The sequence below is a fragment of the Nerophis ophidion genome, linkage group LG10 (genome assembly GCF_033978795.1).
Source record: "Nerophis ophidion isolate RoL-2023_Sa linkage group LG10, RoL_Noph_v1.0, whole genome shotgun sequence".
Classification (NCBI taxonomy): domain Eukaryota; kingdom Metazoa; phylum Chordata; class Actinopteri; order Syngnathiformes; family Syngnathidae; genus Nerophis; species Nerophis ophidion.
This window is the reverse complement of record NC_084620.1, coordinates 45,801,858-45,825,214: the sequence shown is the minus strand read 5'-3', so window position 1 is coordinate 45,825,214 and position 23,357 is coordinate 45,801,858. Positions and strand designations below refer to the sequence as shown.

Sequence of the window (23,357 nt, the reverse complement as noted above, 5' to 3'; positions counted from 1 at the left end):
ATTTTAAAATAATAAAAAAAGTATTCGTTCTCATTAATAGTACAAATATATACATATATACCAGGGGTCACCAACCTTTTTGAAACCAAGAGCTACTTCCTGGGTACTGATTAATGCGAAGGGCTACCAGTTTGATTCACACTTAAATAAATTGCCAGAAATAGCCAATTTGCTCAATTTACCTTTAATAAATAAATCTATATATATAAAAAAATGGGTATTTCTGTCTGTCATTCCGTCATATATTTTTTTTCCTTTTACGGAAGTTTTTTTGTCGAGAATAAATGATGGAAAAAACATTTAATTGAACGGTTTAAAAGACGAGAAAACACGAAAAAAATTTGAATACATTTTTCAAACATAGTTTATCTTCAATCTCGACTCCTTAAAATTCAAAATTCAACCGAAAAAAATGAAGAGAAAAACGAAGCGAAAAACTAGCTAATTCCAATCTTTTTGAAAAAATAAAACCATTTTTTTTTCCTGATTAAGATTAATTTTAAAATTTTGATGACAATTTTTAAATAGGTTAAAATCCAATCTGCACTTTGTTAGAATATATAACAAATTGTCACTATATTACTAACAAAGTCAATTCATTATTTCTTCTAGATTTTCCAGAACAAAAATTTTAAAAGAAATTCGAAAGACTTTGAAATAAGATTTACATTTTATTCTACAGATTTTCTAGATTTGCCAGAATATTTTATTTGAATTTTAATCATAGGTTTGAAGAAATATTTCACAAATATTCTTCGTCGAAAAAACAGAAGCTTAAATGAAGAATTAAATTAAAATTGATTTATTATTCTTTACAATAAAAAAAATAAATTTACTTGAACATTGATTTAAATTGTCAGGAAAGAAGAGGAAGGAATTTAAAAGGTAAAAAGGTATATGTGTTTAAAAATCCTAAAATCATTTTTAAGGTTGTATTTTTTCTCTAAAATTGTCTTTCTGAAAGTTATAAGAAGCAAAGTAAAAAAAATAAATGAATTTATTTAAAATATTTTCTTGGATTTTCAAATTCTATTTGAGTTTTGTCTCACTTAGAATTAAAAATGTTGAGCAAAGTGAGACCAGCTTGCTAGTAAATATATAAAATTAAAAAAATAGAGGCAGCTCACTGGTAAGTGCTGCTATTGGAGCTATTTTTAGAACAGGCCAGCGGGCGACTCATCTGGTCCTCACGGGCGACCTGGTGCCCGCGGGCACCGCCTTGGTGACCCCAGATATATACATTTAAATTCTTTACAAAAAAATACTATAATAAATAATATATATACACACTGTACTGTTAATTAAAAAGCAAAAAAACCAATACAATAACAAACCCGCGACTCATTCGTGGATCTGACCCCACAGGTTGTGCACCGCGTGGAATAAAGTGCTTAATGGCAATACAGCATTAAAAGCCTACTGATATGAGATTTTCTTATTTAAACGGGGATAGCAGGTCCATTCTATGTGTCACACTTGATCATTTCGCGATATTGCCATATTTTTGCTGAAAGGATTTAGTAGAGAACATCGACAATAAAGTTCGCAACTTTCGGTGCTAAGAGAAAAGCCCTGCCTCTACCGGAAGTCGCAGACGATGACGTCACATGTTTGATGGCTCCTCATATATTCACATTGTTTTTAATGGGAGCCTCCAACAAAAGAGCTATTCGGACCGAGAAAACGACAATTTCCCCATTAATTTGAGCGAGGATGAAAGATTCGTGTTTGAGGATATTGATAGCACAGACTAGAAAAAAAAAAAAAGGCGATTGCATTGGGACGAATTCAGATGTTTTTAGACACATTTACTAGGATAATTCTGGGAAATCCCTTATCTTTCTATTGTGTTGCTAGTGCTTTAGTGAGTCTAATAGTACCTGATAGTCGAAGGGGTGTGTCCACAGGTGCCTTGAGGCCAGTGTCTGATGGAAGTCGACGGCAGCTGTATGGACGGCACAAGCTCAGCTGATCTCCGTTAAGAGGCGACTTTTTACCACAATTTTCTCACCAAAAACTGCTGGTTGACATTTGGTCGGGATCCATGTTCGCTTGACCGCTCTGATCCACAGTAAAGCTTCACCTCAGGGAATTTTAAACAAGGAATCACCGTGTGTTTGTGTGGCTAAAGGCTAGAGCTTCCCAACTATATCTTTCTACTGTGACTTCTCCATTATTAATTGAACAAATTGCAAAAGATTCAGCAACACAGATGTCCAAAATAGTGTGTAGTTATGCGGTTAAAGCAGACGACTTTTAGCTGTGTGTGTGCGCAGCGCTAATATTTCCTTACAGTCCGTGACGTCACGCGTACACGTCATCATTCCGCGACGTTTTCAACAAAAAACTCCCGGGAAATTTAAAATTGCAATTTAGTAAACTAAAAAGGCCGTATTGAAAGGCCTACTGAAACCCACTACTACCGACCTCGCAGTCTGATATTTTATACATCAATGATGAAATATTAACATTGCAACACATGCCAATATGGCCTTTTTAGTTTACTAAATTGCAATTTTAAATTTCCCGCGAAGTGTCCTGTTGAAAACGTCGCGGTATGATGACGTCACCGGTTGTAGCGGACCTTTCTTTCCAGCCCAATCCAAGCTATAAGTAGTCTACTTTAATCGCATAATTACACAGTATTCTGGACATTTGTGTTGCTGAATCTTTTGCAATTTGTTCAATTAACTGGCAAAACACAATAGTCCAGGATATCAGTCACCCGCTACACAAATACATAATCCCACCACCATCAGGGCGCAGGCACAGAACAATCAAATTCCGGAGGGCCCGCCTCAGGAAAAGCCTTATCCCGGCAGCTATAGCCACCCTAAACAACAGACCTGGCCGACCCGTCTGATAAAGCCTGTAAATGTGTTGGTCATGTATGATGTATTTTTGTTATTTTTGTTTTGTGATGTGCAATGTCTATATGTTTAAATGTACGTCAGTGAAAATTAATTTCCCCACGGGGACAAATAAATCTAAATCTAATAATGAAGAAGTCAAAGTAGAAAGATGGAGGTGGGAAGCGGTGTATTGCTGCTGCCTTTAGCAACACAAACACGGCCGTTGTTTCCTTTGTTTAAAATTCCCGAAGGTGAAGCTTTACTATGGAACAGAGCGGTCAAGCGAACAGGGTTCCCGACCACATGTCAACCGGCATGTTTCGGTGAGAAAATTGTGGTAATAAGTCCGCTCTTAGCGTGGTTATGAGCGGAGCTTGCGTCCTCCTGCAGCTGCGGACTATTACCTCCTCCCACCGGAGACACTGGCGGTCACCACACCCGTGACCACACCCCTCCGACTTTCAGGTACCATATAATTGTTGCGATCCGTTACTCGGATCTTCACATATTGTTTATTGTTCCATTGTCTCATTCTCCGTCTGACCAGCTTACTTCCTGTTTAGTCAGTCACCTTGGTTACACATTGATTTCACCTGCTACTCGTTTTCTACACACACCTGGTTCTCCTTGATTACTCCCTATATAAGCTTTCCTCTTTTCTTTGTTCAGTCTGGGTTCATAATTTGCCTTTGAGCAACAGTATCGACTGACTTCACGTATGTATATTCTCGCTAGCTTTTCACGCTAAGCCTTTGTTTTATTCCAGCTCTCACGCTGATGAATTGGTTTTCCTTTTTCTTGGCCTTCGTGCCAGTCTTAGTTTTTCTGTTTTCTATTCCTAGCTTTTATGCTAGCGCCCTTGGTTTATTTTGTCTGTTAGCTCCAGTATTTGTGTTCGTAGCCTGCTTTTGTTAAGTTTAATAAATAATTTAAACTTACCATTACTGTGTTCTTGTCGGCGCATCCACGGAGGGACAAACCAGGAATTACTATGCCAATCAGTCATTACAATAATCTCACTAAACACTAGTAACACAATAAGCAGATAAGGGATTTTCCAAAATGATCCTAGTAAATGTGTCTAATAACATCTGAATCGCTCTCACTGCCCTTGCCTTTTTTTTTCTTTCTAGTCTTTCACTCTCACTTTCCTCATCCACAAATCTTTCATCCTCGCTCAAATTAATGGGGAACTTGTCGCTTTCTCGGTCCAAATCGCTCTAGCTGCTGGTGGTCATGATTGTAAACAATGTGAGGAGCTCTACGACCAGTGACGTCACGCGCACATCGTCTGCGTCTTCCGGTAAAGGCAAGGCTTTTTTATGAGCGACCAAAAGTTGCAGATAACGGATTTTCCAAAATGATCCTAGTAAATGTGTCTTAATAACATCTGAATCGCTCTCACTGCTCTCGCCTTTTATTTCTTTTTTTGTAGTCCTTCACTCTTACTTTCCTCATCCACAAATCTTTCATCCTCGCTCAAATGAATGAGGAAATTGTCGCTTCTCGTTCCGAATCGCTGTAGCTGCTGGTGGCCATGATTGTAAACAATGTGAAGATGTGAGGAGCTCTACAACCAGTGACGTCACGCGCACATCGTCTGCTACTTCCGGTAAAGGCAAGGCTTTTTTATGAGCGACCAAAAGTTGCAGATAAGGGATTTTCCAAAATGATCCTAGTAAATGTGTCTAATAACATCTGAATCGCTCTCACTGCCCTCGCCTTTTTTTTTAGTCCTTCACTCTCACTTTCCTCATCCACAAATCTTTCATCCTCGCTCAAATAAATGGGGAAATTGTCGCTTTCTCAGTCCGAATCACTCTAGCTGCTGGTGGCCATGATTGTAAACAATGTGAGGATGTGAGGAGCTCTACGACCAGTGACGTCACGCGCACATCGTCTGCTACTTCCGATAAAGGCAAGGCTTTTTTATGAGCGACCAAAAGTTGCAGATAAGGGATTTTCCAAAATTATCATAGTAAATGTGTCTAATAACATCTGAATCGCTCTCACTGCCCTCACCTTTTATTTTTTTTCTAGTCCTTCACTCTCACTTTCCTCATCCACAAATCTTTCATCCTCGTTCAAATTAATGGGGAAATTGTCGCTTTCTCAGTCCGAATCGCTCTAGCTGCTGGTGGGCATGATTGTAAACAATGTGAGGATGTGAGGAGCTCTACGACCAGTGACGTCACGCGCACATCGTCTGCTACTTCCGATAAAGGCAAGGCTTTTTTATGAGCGACCAAAAGTTGCAGATAAGGGATTTTCCAAAGTGATCCTAGCAAATGTGTTTAATAACATCTGAATCGCTCTCACTGCCCTCGCCTTATTTTTCCTTTTTTTCTAGTCCTTCACTCTCACTTTCCTCATCCACAAATCTTTCATCCTCGCTCAAATCAATGGGGAAATTGTCGCTTTCTCGGCCCGAATCACTCTAGCTGCTGGTGGCCATGATTGTAAGCAATGTGAGGATGTGAGGAGCTCTATAACCCGTAACGTCACGCGCACATCATCTGCTACTTCCGGTAAAGGCAAGGCTTTTTTATGAGCGACCAAAAGTTGCAGATAAGGGATTTTCCAAAATTATCCTAGTAAATGTGTCTAATAACATCTGAATCCCTCTCACTGCCCTCGCCTTGTTTTTCTTTTTTTTCTAGTCCTTCACTCTCACTTTCCTCATCCACAAATCTTTCATCCTCGCTAAAATCAATGGGGAAATATGTCGCTTTCTCGGTCCGAATCGCTCTAGCTGCTGGTCGCCTTGATTGTAAACAATGTGAGGATGTGAGGAGCTCAACGACCAGTGACGTCACGCGCACATCGTCTGCTACTTCCGGTAAAGGCAAGGCTTCTTTATGAGCGACCAAAAGTTGCGAATAAGGGATTTTCCAAAATTATCCTAGCAAATGTGTCTAATAACATCTGAATCGCTCTCACTGCCCTCGCCTTTTTTTTTCTAGCCCTTCACTCTCACTTTCCTCGTCCACAAATCTTTCATCTTTGCTCAAATTAATGGGGAAATTGTCGCTTTCTCGGTTCGAATCGCTCTAGCTGCTGGTGGCCATGATTGTAAACAATGTGAGGATGTGAGGAGCTCTACAACCAGTGACGTCACGCGCACATCGTCTGCGTCTTCCGGTAAAGGCAAGGCTTTTTTATGAGCGACCAAAAGTTGCAGATAAGGGATTTTCCAAAATTATCCTAGTAAATGTCTCTTAATAACATCTGAATCGCTCTCACTGCCCTCGCCTTTTTTTTTCTAGTCCTTCACTCTCACTTTCCTCATCCACTAATCTTTCATCCTCCCTCAAATCAATGGGGAAATTGTCGCTTTCTAGGTCCGAATCGCTCTAGCTGCTGGTGGCCATGATTGTATACAATGTGAGGATGTGAGGAGCTCTACGACCAGTGACGTCACGCGCACATCGTCTGCGTCTTCCGGTAAAGGCAAGGCTTTTTTATGAGCGACCAAAAGTTGCAGATAAGGGATTTTCCAAAATTATCCTAGTAAATGTGTCTAATAACATCTGAATCGCTCTCACTGCCCTCGCCTTTTTTTTTCTAGTCCTTCACTCTCACTTTCCTCATCCACAAATCTTTCATCCTCGCTCAAATTAATTGGGAAATTGTCGCTTTCTCGGTTCGAATCGCTCTAGCTGCTGGTGGCCATGATTGTAAACAATGTGAGGATGTGAGGAGCTCTACGACCAGTGACGTCACGCGCACATCGTCTGCGTCTTCCGGTAAAGGCAAGGCTTTTTTATGAGCGACCAAAAGTTGCAGATAAGGGATTTTCCAAAATTATCCTAGTAAATGTCTCTTAATAACATCTGAATCGCTCTCACTGCCCTCGCCTTTTTTTTCCTAGTCCTTCACTCTCACTTTCCTCATCCACTAATCTTTCATCCTCCCTCAAATCAATGGGGAAATTGTCGCTTTCTCGGTCCGAATCGCTCTAGCTGCTGGTGGCCATGATTGTAAACAATGTGAGGATGTGAGGAGCTCTACGACCAGTGACGTCACGCGCACATCGTCTGCGTCTTCCGGTAAAGGCAAGGCTTTTTTATGAGCGACCAAAAGTTGCAGATAAGGGATTTTCCAAAATTATCCTAGTAAATGTGTCTAATAACATCTGAATCGCTCTCACTGCCCTCGCCTTTTTTTTCTAGTCCTTCACTCTCACTTTCCTCATCCACAAATCTTTCATCCTCGCTCAAATTAATGGGGAAATTGTCGTTTTCTCTGTCCGAATTGCTCTTGCTGCTTGTGGCCAGGATTGTAAACAATGTGAGGATGTGAGGAGCTCTACGACCAGTGACGTCACATCGTCTGCTACTTCCGGTAAAGGCAAGGCTTTTTTATGAGCGACCAAAAGTTGCAGATAAGGGATTTTCCAAAATTATCCTAGTAAATGTGTCTAATAACATCTGAATCCCTCTCACTGCCCTCGCCTTGTTTTTCTTTTTTTCTAGTCCTTCACTCTCACTTTCCTCATCCACAAATCTTTCATCCTCGCTAAAATCAATGGGGAAATTGTCGCTTTCTCGGTCCGAATCGCTTTAGCTGCTGGTGGCCATGATTGTAAACAATGTGAGGATGTGAGGAGCTCTACGACCAGTGACGTCACATCGTCTGCTACTTCCGGTAAAGGCAAGGCTTTTTTATGAGCGACCAAAAGTTGCAGATAAGGGATTTTCCAAAATTATCCTAGTAAATGTGTCGAATAACATCTGAATCGCTCTCACTGCCCTCGCCTTTTTTTTTCTTTTTTTCTAGTCCTTCACTCTCACTTTCCTCATCCACAAATCTTTCATCCTCGCTCAAATCAATGGGGAAATTGTTGCTTTCTCGGTCCGAATCGCTCTAGCTGCTGGTGGCCATGATTGTAAACAATGTGAGGAGCTCTACGACCAGTGACGTCACGCGCACATCGTCTGCTACTTCCGGTAAAGGCAAGGCTTTTTCATGAGCGACCAAAAGTTGCGAACTTTATCGTCGATGTTTTCTACTAAATCCTTTCAGCAAAAATATGGCAATATCGCAAAATGATCAAGTATGACACATACAATGGAGCTGCTATCCCCGTTTAAATAAGAACATCTCATTTCAGTAGGCCTTTAAGGGCTCCTTCTCCCTATTCACATTCTAATTGGCTCGCACGGCCCAGCAAGTCGCGCCCTGATTGGTCGCGCGGGAAGCCAGGCTTGAACAGGAGAGCGGGCTGCACAACAAGTGTTTCACAGCACAATAACAACTTCCACTGAGGACTCCACTCAACTTTCTCCTTCTGTTTTTGTTTTTGTTCGACAACGAACACGTTCGGTTTGGAGGAACTTTTAGCGAGGGGTGGGGGAAAAAGAAGACAAAAGGAACGACTTCGAACATTAATTGTTAATTAGCTCATTTGGATCACCCGGTGCTCCCGCTCCAGCTGCGGGAACACCAGGTTATCACAATTGTTGTAAAAAAAAAAATAATTCAACGTTTTCAAGTCTTTTTTCGAACATGTATAGCATGATGGAGCACGAGTTAAAGCCCAACGTGCAGCAGGTTCATCATTCCTCCCAGGGGATATCACCCATCCCGGGCAACATGAACCCGGGGAATGGCGTCTCTCACCCGGGCTCCAAGTCCGCCGGCGTCGTGGACCCGATGGACAAAGTGAAGCGGCCCATGAACGCCTTCATGGTGTGGTCGAGGGGGCAGAGGCGCAAAATGGCTCAGGAGAACCCCAAAATGCACAATTCCGAAATCAGCAAGCGGCTGGGAGCGGAGTGGAAGCTGCTTAGCGACGCCGAGAAGCGGCCGTTCATCGACGAGGCCAAGCGGCTGCGCGCCGTCCACATGAAGGAGTACCCGGACTACAAGTACAAGCCTCGCCGCAAGACCAAGCCCATGCTGAAGAAGCACGACGCCCAGATGCCCAAGTACCCGGCCCTGTCCGCGGGTAACCTGCTCCAGCAGGTGACGGCGGCGCAGGGGCAAGGAGTGAGCCCCAGGATGGAGAGCTACGGATGGGGCCCCGCGGGAGGTTACGCCGGCATGCAGGGCGAGGCGCTGGGCTACACTCAGCAGCTGCACCGCTACGACCTGTCGGCCCTCCAGTACCCCCCTGCCATGACGGCGGCGCAGACCTACATGAACGGGAACAACTCCTACAGGTGGGTGCTTGCACACCGAGAGGGTCCCCTGATTGCAGTGGGACTGACCCAATGGGTTCTTTTCAATCAATCAAAGTTTATTTTACTGTATATAACCCTAAAGAGTGTCTCAAAGGGCTGCACAAGCCACACCGATCCCACATCAGGGCAAGAAATAAAACTCAACCCCAATGGGATATGATGTTTTGAACTTTTTAAACAACTTTTTTGGTAAATGGGCAGTCGTGGCTCAGGTAGCACCTGGAGGTCAGTCCCCCAAAGCCCCCCGGGACCACGCCTAAAGTATCCTTCAGCAAGATGCTCCTGATGCTCCGACATCAGCAAGTGAATGTGGTCAAAGTATCTCCAAGGCGGAACTGTGCAAGTCAATATGGATGCTAAAAAAAAAAGTATTTTTAAAAGGGGGATGGGTGGTCCCCTAATTGACAATCCAGGCCCAAAATTGGAACATTGAAGGGGCTAGTGGGGGCGGTCCCCCTGAGAGGGCGTACAAACTTAATTAAATTGTCATATAAAATACGATATAAAACGCTCTACAATTTTCATGTTTATCCGGGATTTAGTCAAACATTTTGGGAGGAGTGACAGTGACGCACTTCTGCTGTGCTGCCATTTGTAGATTGATTTTAGAAATGTCTTGACTGACTTAAGACAAAGAAAGCAATGATAGATAATGTAGTTAAAATTGCAGTATTTTCTTCTTTCGACAAACATTCTTAAATTCTGTGAATATATATTTCTACTAATTTGATATGTTTTTTTTAGTTTTTGAAACCATGATTGTTTTTGAAAAAAAACAATGATAATGTAGGTATATATATATATATATATATACACACACACACACACACAGTACTTTATTGATTCCTTCAGGAGAGTTCCTTCAGGAAAAATAAAATTCCAGCAACAGTGTACAGAGTTGAGATCAATTTAAAAAGTAAATAAAGGGAGTATAGATGGAAAAAAAATATATATGTATGTATGTATATGTACGTGTATGTATGTATGTATGTATGTATGTATATATGTATATATGTATGTATGTATGTGTATATATATATATGTATATGTATGTATATATATATTTATATATATGTATATATATGTGTGTGTGTGTGTGTGTGTGTGTGTGTGTGTGTATATATATATACTGACAAGCTCTAAAGCTTTTTATATACATATCAAAATAGATAAAATATATTTAACACAATATGCATTTCATGTGTAGAGTGTGTGTGTATGTATATGTATATATATATATATATATATATATATATATAATCTTGAAATTACATTTTAAGAATATATTTACTTTGAAAAAAAACTATAGGTGTTTTTGGTCAAATACTCAACATATCCATAACTAAACATTTGCGGTCAACTAAAATATATAAAAAATATATATATTTAAGTTCCTGTACATATTTTTGTATTGTAGATAGTCTAATATTTTAATTCAAATTAGTTTTATGTTGAAAATCTTCTACGCTTTAATTGTATTTTATCCTCACCCACTAAATGAATATAACATAGATGAAATGCTCTAGACTTACACTTTGAATAAAACTATTCAAATATGTTTGTAATGCCAAAAATGTATACTTCCAAGTATGTGTGTGTATGTACACTTCTCATGCTCACATATATATACTCAGATCAAAATAAAACCAAGAACAGGCCTCGCTGTTGTCCTAAAAAGTGACACTCACACAAACCCAAAGCTCTCCTGTCTGGAATGTTGATCAGGGTGACACACAGGCTGTGTGTGTGGTCCCTTTTCTACCCACAATGCATCGCTGCTCTCAAGTCTTCCAAGTGTGGGCCAACGCTCACGATCCACATCACGCAGTTGATGCGATAGGATGTATTTGAAAACAAAAACTATTTTGCTAAGTAAACATGCCATTCAATATTTTCGTTTTGAGCTGTCTATTACATTTTAGAAAAATACTATAATTTACTCCGAATACAACCAATTTAACTTCAAAACACTATCAGGTGTATCACTACTACTAATATAGATAAGGTAGCTGGAAAGCTGCAATTAAATATATGTATATACAGTATATAAATAATTTATATTATTTATGTATTTCAAAAACTTTTGAAAAATTGTGCCCGCAGCCCAACACTGCGGGTCCAGGGGGTGACCGCCCCCTCGCCACATAACCACTCCTTGACATTGTGCCATTAAAAAAACAAACTTTTCCTTCTTTTGGAATTGCTGCCACCCCCCCTCTATGTCTGAAACTTTTGGCATTTAGGTAGTGGTCACCCCTGTCACCCTATACCCTTCATGTATGTACCATTTTTATTATATATATATATATATATATATATATATATATATATATATAAGTAGCTATTTTTTTCAAAGTTTTTTTTGCTTATTTTTAAATAGAACTCCTCCCTCCATACTTTTGATGCTTAAGGAAGGTGAATGCCCCCCTCGTCTAAACCTCTTTTTACATTTGATGTTATTTTTATTTGGTGCCCGTGTCACCCAGAGTGAATATCCACCTATAAAGCCCGGACCCCCACTTGGAGCACCCGGATATTTTAACACCATACCTGTTTTTTAGGGCCCCGGGGGGGTAAACGCCTCCCCAGTTATTCTATGAGGACAAATGCTTATTTAGACCACTGAACACATTTGAGAAATATCAGGGGCCCGGGGTGACTGCCCTCCTGGACGCCCCGCCCCCTCCCCCTCACAAGCCCGTTTTAAGTTTATGCTGTAATGACTGGGTTTTTTTGCAATATGTCTGAAATGTGCCCGCCCCCTTTTTTCCCCCCTCCCGCCCCTTACAGCCCGATGTCTTATACCAGCAGTCCCCAGCAGCCCAGCCCAGTCACCATGTCCATGGTCAAACCGGAACCGGTTTCCCACTCGCCTCCGACACCCACCCACCACCGGGGCGGCCCCCTGCAGGGTGACCTCCGGGACATGATCAGCATGTACATCCCGGGAGGGGGCGACACAGGTGACCCTGCGGCGGCGGCTGCAGCGGCGGCGGCACAGAGGGGCTACGGCAGCGTCCAGCAGCACTACCTCAGCGGGACAGTCCCACTCACTCACATCTAGAAGCCGCGCCCCACACCCCGAAAGTGTATATATATTTTTTTTAAGGTTTTTTTTTTTCTTTAGACCCACGATTCGACTCTTGACTGACAAATCTGAGCGGGTCTTGAGACCAACCTGTATAACAAAACACTTTTGGTTATGTCTCAAAACGGATGACGCCACCCATGGAGACGGCTTTTCTTCTTCTTTGACATAAATGAACCGACATGTTTTTAATCCTAGTTTGATACCGACACCGTTTTGTTTTTAGAAGTGCATTAATGCTCTCTGTGGCCGTTTGGGGCCCAATAGGGGGGGTTTGCAGGTGGCCCAGGGCTCCTGTGTGGACCTAAGCGGGAAGTTGTTTTTTAGCTGGAAGCATCCATTACTAACGACACACTTTTTTTTTCAAGAAAAGGGAGCAGAAAAAAAACTGATGTGTGAATGTTTACATTTTAAAATCAAATTAACCTGCTATTTTTTCCTTATAGATTTCTATTCTGTGTATAAATACAGAAAGATAGTTACTGTATGTAGCATTCTTGTAAATATTGTACACATTTTGAAGCTCTTATAATAAGAGCCTTTTTTGCATTAAAAAAAAACCTTTATGGCTTTCATGACTATTAATAAAAAGTAAAAACCATACAATTGTAATGTTTGTTTACATTTTGGAAGATGTATTTGTACTTGATGAATGTTTGATAACATGTCTATAAATGATTTAGTTGAAGGTAATCTCAGATGTTGAATGTGTTTTTATTTGAAGAACAGAATTGGAGGTCATTTATCCATACATCCATTTTATACCGCTTGTCCTTTCCTGGGGTGTGGGCTGGAGACTATCCCAGCTGCATTCGGGGAAGTCGCCCCCTCACCGACTCAAATGTAACTTTGTACATATTTCATAGAAATTTATAATTGAATTAATTATTAATTATACTAATTTAAATGTATGACTTAACTGACCAACAATTTTTTGGTGACTTTTCCATTACAAAACATTCTTGAAAGGCTTCAATAATTTTTTTTTTTTTTTTTTTACAATATTATTTAAAAAAAAAAAAAAATCATGACATGGATACACAGTACATATCAGGGCTGTCAAAACGATCGAGTTTACTCTTGATTAATCACAAATAATTAAAGTATTGATTGTAAACACTGTACTTAATCATGCAATTTACTTTGACTCTACAAGTTTTTACCTTTTTCTTGAATTAGCATAGCCCCGCATTCCACCTGGCATCATTGGAACCACCTTGCTGTTTCCTTTAATGTTAATAAGCTTACAACAAACTTATGCACATATATAGTTATAAAAATGTTATTTAAAACAGAGATGGGGGCGTGGTCGCAAAATATTATTTTTCTTCCGAAGTCAAGGCAGGATGTAGCCCGTGAATTAATTATCTACAGCACCCAGGGATAATCTTTGATTAGGATTAGAACCGGCCCGCAGGCCACAGCCGCCTGCTTCTGTTTTGCACGCACCAATACTCCCATCAGTGTCGGCGCTAGGAATTTTCAAAATGGGGACCCAATCAGGTCATAAAAATGGGGTCCTCCAGTACATTTTTGGGGTCCCACTTTTTTTGTAACCGTTTTGAAAACAAATGATAAATGATCCTGTTATATCTCGCATTTTATATGGTGTTTTGGAAAAAGGTTGTCATAAACATCCATCCATCCATTTTCTACCGCTTATTCCTTTCGGGGTTGCGTATCTCAGCGGCATTTGGGTGAAAGGGGGGGTACACCCTGGACAAGTCACTTTATCGCAGGGCCAATACAGATTAACTCATAAAAATATATAAAAGAAAACCAATTTTAATGCATATGTCAATTTATTCAGTTAGAAACATTCTTTCACTTTCTTTCTTCCATATGTCCCGGCAAGAAATTTGCGTTCAAAGGACTCCGGCTTATTAGTGATTCCTAGAGCCCAAAAAAAGTCTGCGGGCTATAGAGCGTTTTCCGTTCGGGCTCCAGTACTCTGGAATGCCCTCCCGGTAACAGTTCGAGATGCTACCTCAGTAGAAGCATTTAAGTCTCACCTTAAAACTCATCTGTATACTCTAGCCTTTAAATAGACCTCCTTTTTAGACCAGTTGATCTGCCGCTTCTTTTCTTTCTCCTATGTCCCCCCCTCCCTTGTGGAGGGGGTCCGGTCCGATGAGCATGGATGAAGTACTGGCTGTCCTGAGTCGAGACCCAGGATGGACCGCTCATCGGGACCCAGGATGGACCGCTCGCCTGTATCGATTGGGGACATCTCTACACTGCTGATCCGCCTCCGCTTGATATGGTCTCCTGTGGACGGGACTCTCGCTGCTGTCTTGGATCCGCTTTGGACTGAACTCTCGCGGCTGTGTTGGAGCCACTATGGATTTAACTTTCGCAGCATCATGTTAGACCCGCTCGACATCCATTGCTTTCGGTCCCCTAGAGGGGGGTTGCCCACATCTGAGGTCCTCTCCAAGGTTTCTCATAGTCAGCATTGTCACTGGCGTCCCACTGGATGTGAATTCTCCCTGCCCACTGGGTGTGAGTTTTCCTTGCCCTTTTGTGGGTTCTTCCGAGGATGTTGTAGTCGTAATGATTTGTGCAGTCCTTTGAGACATTTGTGATTTGGGGCTATATAAATAAACATTGATTGATTCATTGATGGTTCTTTCCTTCATGGATCTAAACTTTACCGCTGCTGGTATTTTTTTCTATATTTTTATTGTAATATTTTCGAAATGTGTTTGTTCTATTTTTGGCCAGTGCACAGATTCTTCCTCCATGCGGCCCCTGAGCTAAAATGAGTTTGACACCCCTGTCCGAGGGGGTGTGCAACAGAAAATATTTGAGAAGCACTAATCCGGGTTCCTCCCACCTCCAAAGACATGCACCTGGGGATAGGTTGATTGACAACATTAAAGTGGTCCGAGTGTGCGAGTGTGAATGTTGTCTATCTGTTATGAGGTGGCGACATGTCCAGGGTGTTCCCCGTCTTCCGCCCGAATGCAGCTGAGATAGGCTTCAGCACCCCCTGCGACCCCAAACTGGACAAGCGGTAAAAAATGGATGGATGGAACATGACATTTTTTGTATAAACTCAATATACACACGTAAAAAAAATAAAGTTTTTTAAAGACTTTTCACATAAACATTCCAAAAGTTACAGCAGTTGAACTGGTCTTTCAATACTGTTTAATCAGATATGCTTACAAGTCCATCTCTTCCCATGACCAGGATAATGACCACTCCAGTCTTCCAAATCTGGCTTGTAATCTCCGCAGATCTCAGGTCCATTAAGTGCTCCTTTTTCCAACCGGTCCTGAAGTTGTTGAGAAGTTACTGGCGATATTTCCATCTTGGGGTAAGTTCTTCTACGTTGGAATTGCAGGTTTGTCCCGTGGTATGTAGATGCACCGGTGGCAAGGCGGATATAGGCCTTCTGATCAGAACATGAGCCGGTGTTAGAGGTTGAGGCTCTTCAAGGTCATTGTAGACCGAAGGTAAACGGTCTTGGATTTAGGATTCTACTTCTACTTCAGTCAAAAGGGACGTTAATTCTTCACAGCTCAGTGAAGCTCCTCCCATTACCTTTCTCAAACATCTCTTAACTGACCTAACCATCCTTGATCCTCTGGTTTAAAGGTTCTGGCATTACCTGAATAGACAGTTCTACAGAGGCCTCTTCTTGATATGAATTTCTGGAATGACAGGTCCGATACTAGCTTTCGGTTGACGGCTCTGGTAACACCTTCGGCTTGACATACTGTAAAGAGATCCAGCAAAATATACTACGACAGTTTCAAAAGGAGGTAACTCCGAAATCCGGTCTCTTGGCAGGTGTGCTGTTGTCTGTTAGTGTCGTGACTGAGAGTTTTCTACACATATAGCGCAAGCTGCAAGAATCTTTTTCAGTCTTTGTCTGGTTTGAGGAATCTAATGCCTTTCTCTTAGTTGAACCAGAGTGTCGGGCACCCCCCCGAGTGTGTTACCTTGACATGACTGTGCTTGATCAGCATTTAAGAGTTGGAGCCAAGAAGATTCCGTTCACAAAAACTCATGTCTGAGGGTTGCAGTCTTCCTCCCACACAGTTCAAACCATTTTTATCCAAAAATGGCTTTAGGTCTTTGATCTTTGAGTCCTTATGAGTGTCATTTCCTTCTGGCAATTGTGATCTTGTGCCTTGTGGCCTTGGCTCCGTTTGTTGGCATGGCAATTTTAAGTAAATCTCTTAATCCAGGCTGTAGTTCTGAACACAGTTTTCAGTTGACTGTAGTTTTCCAGATTCAGTAGTTCGTTTTGTGCCGGCTGTTCTGTTTTGTTTAACGGAACTGTGACATGACTTGATTTGAGATCAGCCTTTACTGTATCTCTTTCGAGGGCTCTTCATACAACAACTCTGGCTGAGTCTTTGATTTTAAAGATGGTGGTCCTGACCACTATAACTCTTCTTCCTTTAGCTTCGAGGCTGTTTGATCTCTAGTGGTAAGGTCAGCTGGATTAAGTTTCTCACCACAGTGGGACCAGCTTTCTGGGTTAGTCAGTGACTGGATTTCCATCACTCTATTTGCAACAAACTGTTTCCATTTATGCCCTGAACTCCGGACCCACTGAATCACCATCATGTAGTCCAACCACATTGGGAGTCGTTTTTGGTGCATGTTCCATGCCTTTGGCAGGTTATCACCCATTCTTTCTGCAAAAATAGTTCCCATTAGCTCAAGACGTGGCAGAGTGAGTTTCTTGATGGGTGCAACTCTTGACTTGGACATGACTAGATTGGTCCCTGACGTTTCTTCAGCTGTCTGCTCTTGGAGATAGGCTTATGCTTTTTCACATGCAACATTTGTTCCCCTTGAAGTTTCTCAGTTCCACACCATCTGGGAATCACATTGAAGGAGTTCAATGCACCACTATTGCTACCTTTTTAAGGGAGGTCACCGGCAGCTCTTTATCCCAGCTAATTCCCTTTTACCACATATCTTGGAAGAGACATTTACCTTTCATTGTGAATGGGATCGAAAAGACCATGTGGTCGAATACCTTAGTTTTGTATTTTCCTTGTCTCTAAAAATGTTAGAGGTGTTTAAGATAAAGTTGTCAGTCTCCGGGCTTGGCACGAGTCCAAGCACCTTTTACACACAGCCATGTGCTTCAGGCTCTGCTGTAAATTCCAAATCACTATCTTGCCATTTGGCCTTCAGTTCCACGGAATTGGTTATCCAATTACAAAGATTCATGCATGATGTGAAATGGATTTCTTTGACCCCTTTGATTAGCACATAAGTGTTTTCAACATCTCTTACCTCAAAAAAGTATGTGGGCAATAGTGTTTTCTATTTAGGCTCTGGAATGCCCAGTTAGAGATTTTTCCACAGTAGAAGCATTTAAGTGCCATCTTAAAACTAATTTGTATACTCTGGCCTTTAAATAGACCCCATTTTAGACCAGTTGATCTGCCGTCTCTTTTCTGTTCTGCCTCCCTCCCCTTCATGGAGAGGTTATTAGGTGACCACAGGGGTTCAAAGTCAAAACCTGGGGTGGACCACTCCTTTGTGCTTCAATTGGGGATGTCTCTGTGCTGCTGACTTGTCTCCATTCAAGATGATCCCCTGCTGGCCCCACTGTGGACTGGACTCTCACATCATTAACTAGATCCCCTCGACATCCATTGCACCAGCCGCCCAGGGAGTCCCCACATCTCTGTTCCCCTCCGAGGTTTCTTGTTGTGCCCATTAGGTTGAGTTTATTTCTTGCCCTGATGTGGGATTTGAGCCGAGGATGTCATTGTGTCTTGGCAGCCCTTTGAGACGCCTGAGATTAAGGGCTATATAATAAACTTTGATTGATTGATTGAGCTCGCAATAAAATCTTCACCATAAAGGGAGTCTTTGATTGTGTTAGCAACCTATGGGTGACTTGTCTGGTCTTTCTCCAGGTGAATTTTATATGTGGCTGCGAGCAAAAATGGGCTAGACGACACTACGGATACCACTCGAGTCATTCTCATTCTACCCAGTTTTGTTTGCGCTTCGTCAAGGAGTTCCGTGCTTTACACCACTGCATCCCACGCTTTGCATTGGACTTGGTGATCTATGGCTTAGACACAGCTGCTCAGCCATGGAAACCCATTTCATGAAGCTCTCTGCGTACTGTACGTGGGCTAATTGGAAAGTCACATGAAGTTTGGAGCGCTGTAGCAACTGACTGTGCAGAAAGTCTCTGCACCATGCGCTTCAGCATCCGCTGACCCCTCTCTGTCAGTTTATGTGGCCTACCACTAGGCGGCTGAGTTGCTGTTGTTCCCAAACGTTTCACTTGTCTTATAATAAAGTTGACTTTGGAATATAAATAGGAGTGAGGAAATTTCACGACTGGATTTGTTGCACAAGTGGCATCCTATGACAGTTCCACGCTGGAGATCCCTGAGAGTGGCCCATTCTTTCACAAATGTTTGTAGAAACAGCTTCCATGCCTTAGTGCTTTTATACACTGGGCCAAGTGATTAGGACACCTTATTCTCATAATTTGAATGGGTGGTCAAACACTTTTGGCAATATAGTGCATGTGTGTTTGAATGGCAGTTTCCCAAAATTCCCACCACATGGATACTTCACCGACATACAGTGGGGCAAAAAGTATTTAGTCAGCCACCGATTGTGCAAGTTCTCCCACTTAAAATGATGACAGAGGTCTGTAATTTTCATCATAGGTACACTTCAACTGTGAGAGACAGAATGTGAAAAAAACAATCCAGGAATTCACATTGTAGGAATTTTAAATAATTTTTTTGTAAATTATGGTGGAAAATAAGTATTTGGTCAACAATTCAAAGCTCTCACTGATGGAAGGAGATTTTGGCTCAAAATCTCACAATACATGGCCCCATTCATTCTTTCCTTAACACGGATCAATCGTCCTGTCCCCTTAGCAGAAATACAGCCCCAAAGCATGATGTTTCCACCCCCATGCTTCACAGTAGGTGTGGTGTTCTTGGGATGCAACTCAGTATTCTTCTTCCTTCAAACACGACGAGTTGAGTTTATACCAAAATGGATACATGGATGATACAGCAGAGGATTGGGAGGATGTCATGTGGTCAGATGAAACCAAAATAGAACTTTTTGGTATAAACTCATTTTCAGGCATGATCTGGCACCTGTCCACAGTGCCAAAACCAGCAGTAACTGGTGTACTGACCATGGCATTACTGTCTTCCATTGGCCTGCCAACTCCCCTGACATAAACCTCATAGGGAATTTGTGGGTTATTGTGAAGAAGAAGCTGAAAGACACCAGGCCCAATAATGCAAATGAGCTAAAGGCCGCTATTGAAGCATCCTGGGCATCCATAACACCTCAGCAATGCCACAGGCCGATTGCCTCCATGCCACGCCGTATTGATGCAGTAATCCGTGCAAAAGGATTCCCAACCAAATACTGAGTGCATTAATTGACATTTTCAAATGTTTGATTTTGTTTTGCTGTTATAAATCTTTTTTTTACTTGGTCTGAGGAAATTTTCTAATTTTTTGAGAAAGGATTTTTGAGTTTTTTTAAGCTGTATGCCATAATCAGCAATATTAAAATAATGAAAGGCTTGCAATATTTCAGTTGTAATGAATCCAGAATGTATGACATTTTCATGTTTTTAGTTGCATTACAGAAAATAAAGGACTTTATCACAATATTCTAATTTTCTGAGACAGTCCTGTGTATATATACAGTATATGTATTTACATACAAACCCCGTTTCCATATGAGCTGGGAAATTGCGTTAGATGTAAATATAAACAGAATACAGTGATTTGCAACTCCTTTTCAACCCATATTCAGTTGAATACACTACAAATACAAGATATTTGATGTTCAAACTCATAAACTTTATTTTTTTTTTGCAAATAATAATTAACTTAGAATTTCATGGCTGCAACACATGCCAAAGTAGTTGGGAAAGGGCATGTTCACCACTGTGTTACATCACCTTTTCTTTTAACAACACTCAATAAATGTTTGGAAACTTCACATTTTTGAAGCTTTTCAGGTGGAATTCTTTCCCATTCTTGCTTAATGTATAGCTTAAGTTGTTCAACCGTCCGGGGTCTCTGTTGTCGTAATTTAGGCTTCAAAATTTTCAATGGGAGACAGGTCTGGACTACAGGCAGGTCAGTCTAGTACCCGCACTCTTTTACTATGAACCCACCCTGTTGTAACACGTGGTGTGGCATAGTCTTGCTGAAATAAGCAGGGGCGTCCATGATAACGTTGCTTGAATGGCAGTATATGTTGCTCCAAAGCCTGTATGTACATTTCAGCATTAATGGTGCCTTCACAGATGTGTAAGTTACCCATGCCTTGGGCACTAATGCACCCCCATACCATCACAGATGCTGGCTTTTGAACTTTGCACCTATAACAATACGGATGGTTCTTTTTCTCTTTGTTCCAGAGGACAAAAATGTCCACAGTTTCCAAAAACAATTTGAAATGTGGACTGGTCAGACCACAGAACACTTTTCCACTTTGCATCAGTCCATAAGGCCACTTTTTTTTTTTTTTAACCCAAAGCGGCCCCTGGTATTATATATACCAATCTGTGGTGGGCTCTATCTCGAGGTACGCCAATAAATCACCAAATTAAATATTGTAATGTTATGTAATTCACTATTTAAGTGTGTTTAAGGGTTTTATTTTCCTAAATTCAAACACAGTGTTACTGTTCAAACTGTGTACGATGTTATGGTGGCCAAAACAATAAATATATGTACATCTGCCTTGTTTTTAGTGAACTCCTTAAGCCTACTATGCTACTGTATGTTCATGTTGGTCACTGCGATGGTACTTGGAGAGCAGTTTTTTTTTTGAGGTGGTAGAAGTTGGAGTACCACGGATACAACTCATGTTTAACCAACCATGCAGTAACTAAACACTTTATCCTTAAAAGTCTGAAAATTGATTTAGGAGTTAAAAAAAAATGTTTTGTTTTGTCAGTTTTGTGTACACCTGCCCAATGAACAATAGAACATTTAAAAAAAAAAAAAAGCTAAATACAAAGAAAGGACCCAATTAAAAATTTTGCAGGGACCCTTTGTGACCCTCACTCTGGTCAGGCACGTTACATAGTAATTTAAGGATGTCCATTAAAAGGGACATGTTAGCCCTAGCCTATGACAGGGGAGGCTGAAGAGGGCTGGGAGTGTTCTAGGCACTGCAGTGGGATGATTCTGAAACTGTGCTATCATTTTCTTTATTTTTGTAATCCTGCCCCCGGGAAGGCCCAAGTTTTTTAAATTATTATTATTAGTTTTTAAAGGCCTACTGAAATGAGATTTTCTTATCCAAACGGGGATAGCAGGTCCATTCTGTGTGTCATACTTCATCATTTCGTGATATTGCCATATTTTTGCTGAAAGGATTTAGTAGAGAACGTCGACGATAAAGTTTGCAACTTTTGGTGCTGATAAAAAAGCCTAGCTTGCACTGGAAGTAGCAGACGATGTGCGCGTGACGTCACGGGTTGTAGGGCTCCTCACATCCTCACATTGTTTATAATCATAGCCACCAGCAGCAAGTGCAATTCGGACCGAGAAAGCGACAAGTTCCCCATTATTTTGAGAGAGGATGAAAGATTCGTGGATGAGGAAAGTTAGAGTGAAGCACTAAAAAAATGAAAAAAAGAAAAGGCGACGGCTCTGATGTTATTAGACACATTTACTAGGATAATTCTGGAAAATACCTTATCTGCTTATTGTGTTAATAGTGTTTTAGTGAGATTATAAAGTCATACTTGAAAGTCGGAGGGCTGCGGTGAACGCCAGTGTCTCTGAGAGAAGCCAAGATCACAGCTGCCTTTTTGACAGCTACAGGAGGAGGTCGCATAATCCACTCAAGTCTCCGGTAAGAGCCGACTTAATATCACAATTTTCCCATCCAAAAACTTGCTGGTTGACGTAGAGAAACATGTTCGCTTGACCGCTCTGTGTTAAAGCTTAACAACAAACAAAGAAATACCAGCTGTGTCTCAGTGCTAAAGACAGCTGCAATCCACCACTTTCCACCAACAGCATTCTTCTTTATAGTCTCCATTATTAATTGAACAAATTACAAAAGATTCAGCAACACAGATGTCCAAATTACTGTGTAATTATGCGATGAAAAGAGACGACTTTTAGCCGTTAGTAGTGCTGGGCTAAAATGTCCTCTACAACCCGAGACGTCACAAACACGCGTCATCATTCCGCGACGTTTTTAACAAGAAACTCCCGGGAAATTTAAAATGACATTTTAGTAAACTAAACCGGCCGTATTGGAATGTGTTGCAATGTTAATATTTCATCATTGATATATACATTTTTAGACTGCGTGGTCGGTAGTAGTGGGTTTCTGTAGGCCTTTAATATATTATAATTTTTTAAAATCTGTCCTTTCTAATCCACTTTCTGCCGCTTGTTACTCTCGGTGTCTCTGAGCCGCTCAGGCAAATCATATTGTCTAAAAATGCATATATATATATATATATATATATAGATATTAGGGCTGCAAATCTTTGGGTGTCCCACGATTCGATTTAAAATCGATTTTTTTTCCCGATTTAAAATGATTCTGTATTCGTTCAATACATAGGATTTCAGCAGGATCTACTCCAGTCTGCTGACATGCTAGCAGAGTAGTAGATTTTTGTAAAAAGTTTTTATAATTGTAAAGGACAATGTTTTATCAACTGATCGCAATAATATAAATTTGTTTTAACTGTTAAACAAACCAAAAATATGACTTATTTTTATCTTTGTGAAAACATTGGACACTGTGTTGTCAAGCTTATGAGATGCGATGCAAGTGTAAGCCACTGTTACACTATTGTTCTTTTTATTCATTTTTATAAATGTCTAATGATAATGTCAATGAGGGATTTTTAATCACTGCTATGTTAAAATTATAACTAATATTGATACTGATGTTGATAATCCTTTTATGTTTCACTACTTTTGGTTTGTTCTGTGTCGTGTTTGTGTCGTCTCTCAATTGCTCTGTTTATTGCAGTTCTGAGTGTTGCTGGGTCAGGTTTGGTTTTGGAATTGGATTGCATTGTTATGGTATTGCTGTGTATTGTTTTGTTGGATTGATAAAAAAAAAAAAAGAAACAAAAAAAAATTCAAATTCGAATCGATTTTTTCCCACACCCCTAATATATATATATATATATATATATATATATATATATATTTATTTATTTATATACACACAGTGGGGCAAAAAAGTATTAGTCAGCCACCA

The 23,357-nt window shown here is 40.8% G+C and overlaps 1 protein-coding gene across 1 annotated transcript; it reads left to right on the top strand.

The window, feature by feature from the left end:
* The first annotated feature begins 8,002 nt into the window (after positions 1–8,002).
* LOC133560895 (transcription factor Sox-19a-like) lies at positions 8,003–12,823 on the top strand. The gene is made up of 2 exons (XM_061913917.1): positions 8,003–9,016; positions 11,828–12,823. Exons 1-2 carry the CDS (start codon positions 8,361–8,363, stop codon positions 12,099–12,101), a joined length of 930 nt encoding a protein of 309 aa, XP_061769901.1. The 5' UTR covers positions 8,003–8,360; the 3' UTR covers positions 12,102–12,823.
* Positions 12,824–23,357: the final 10,534 nt, after the last annotated feature.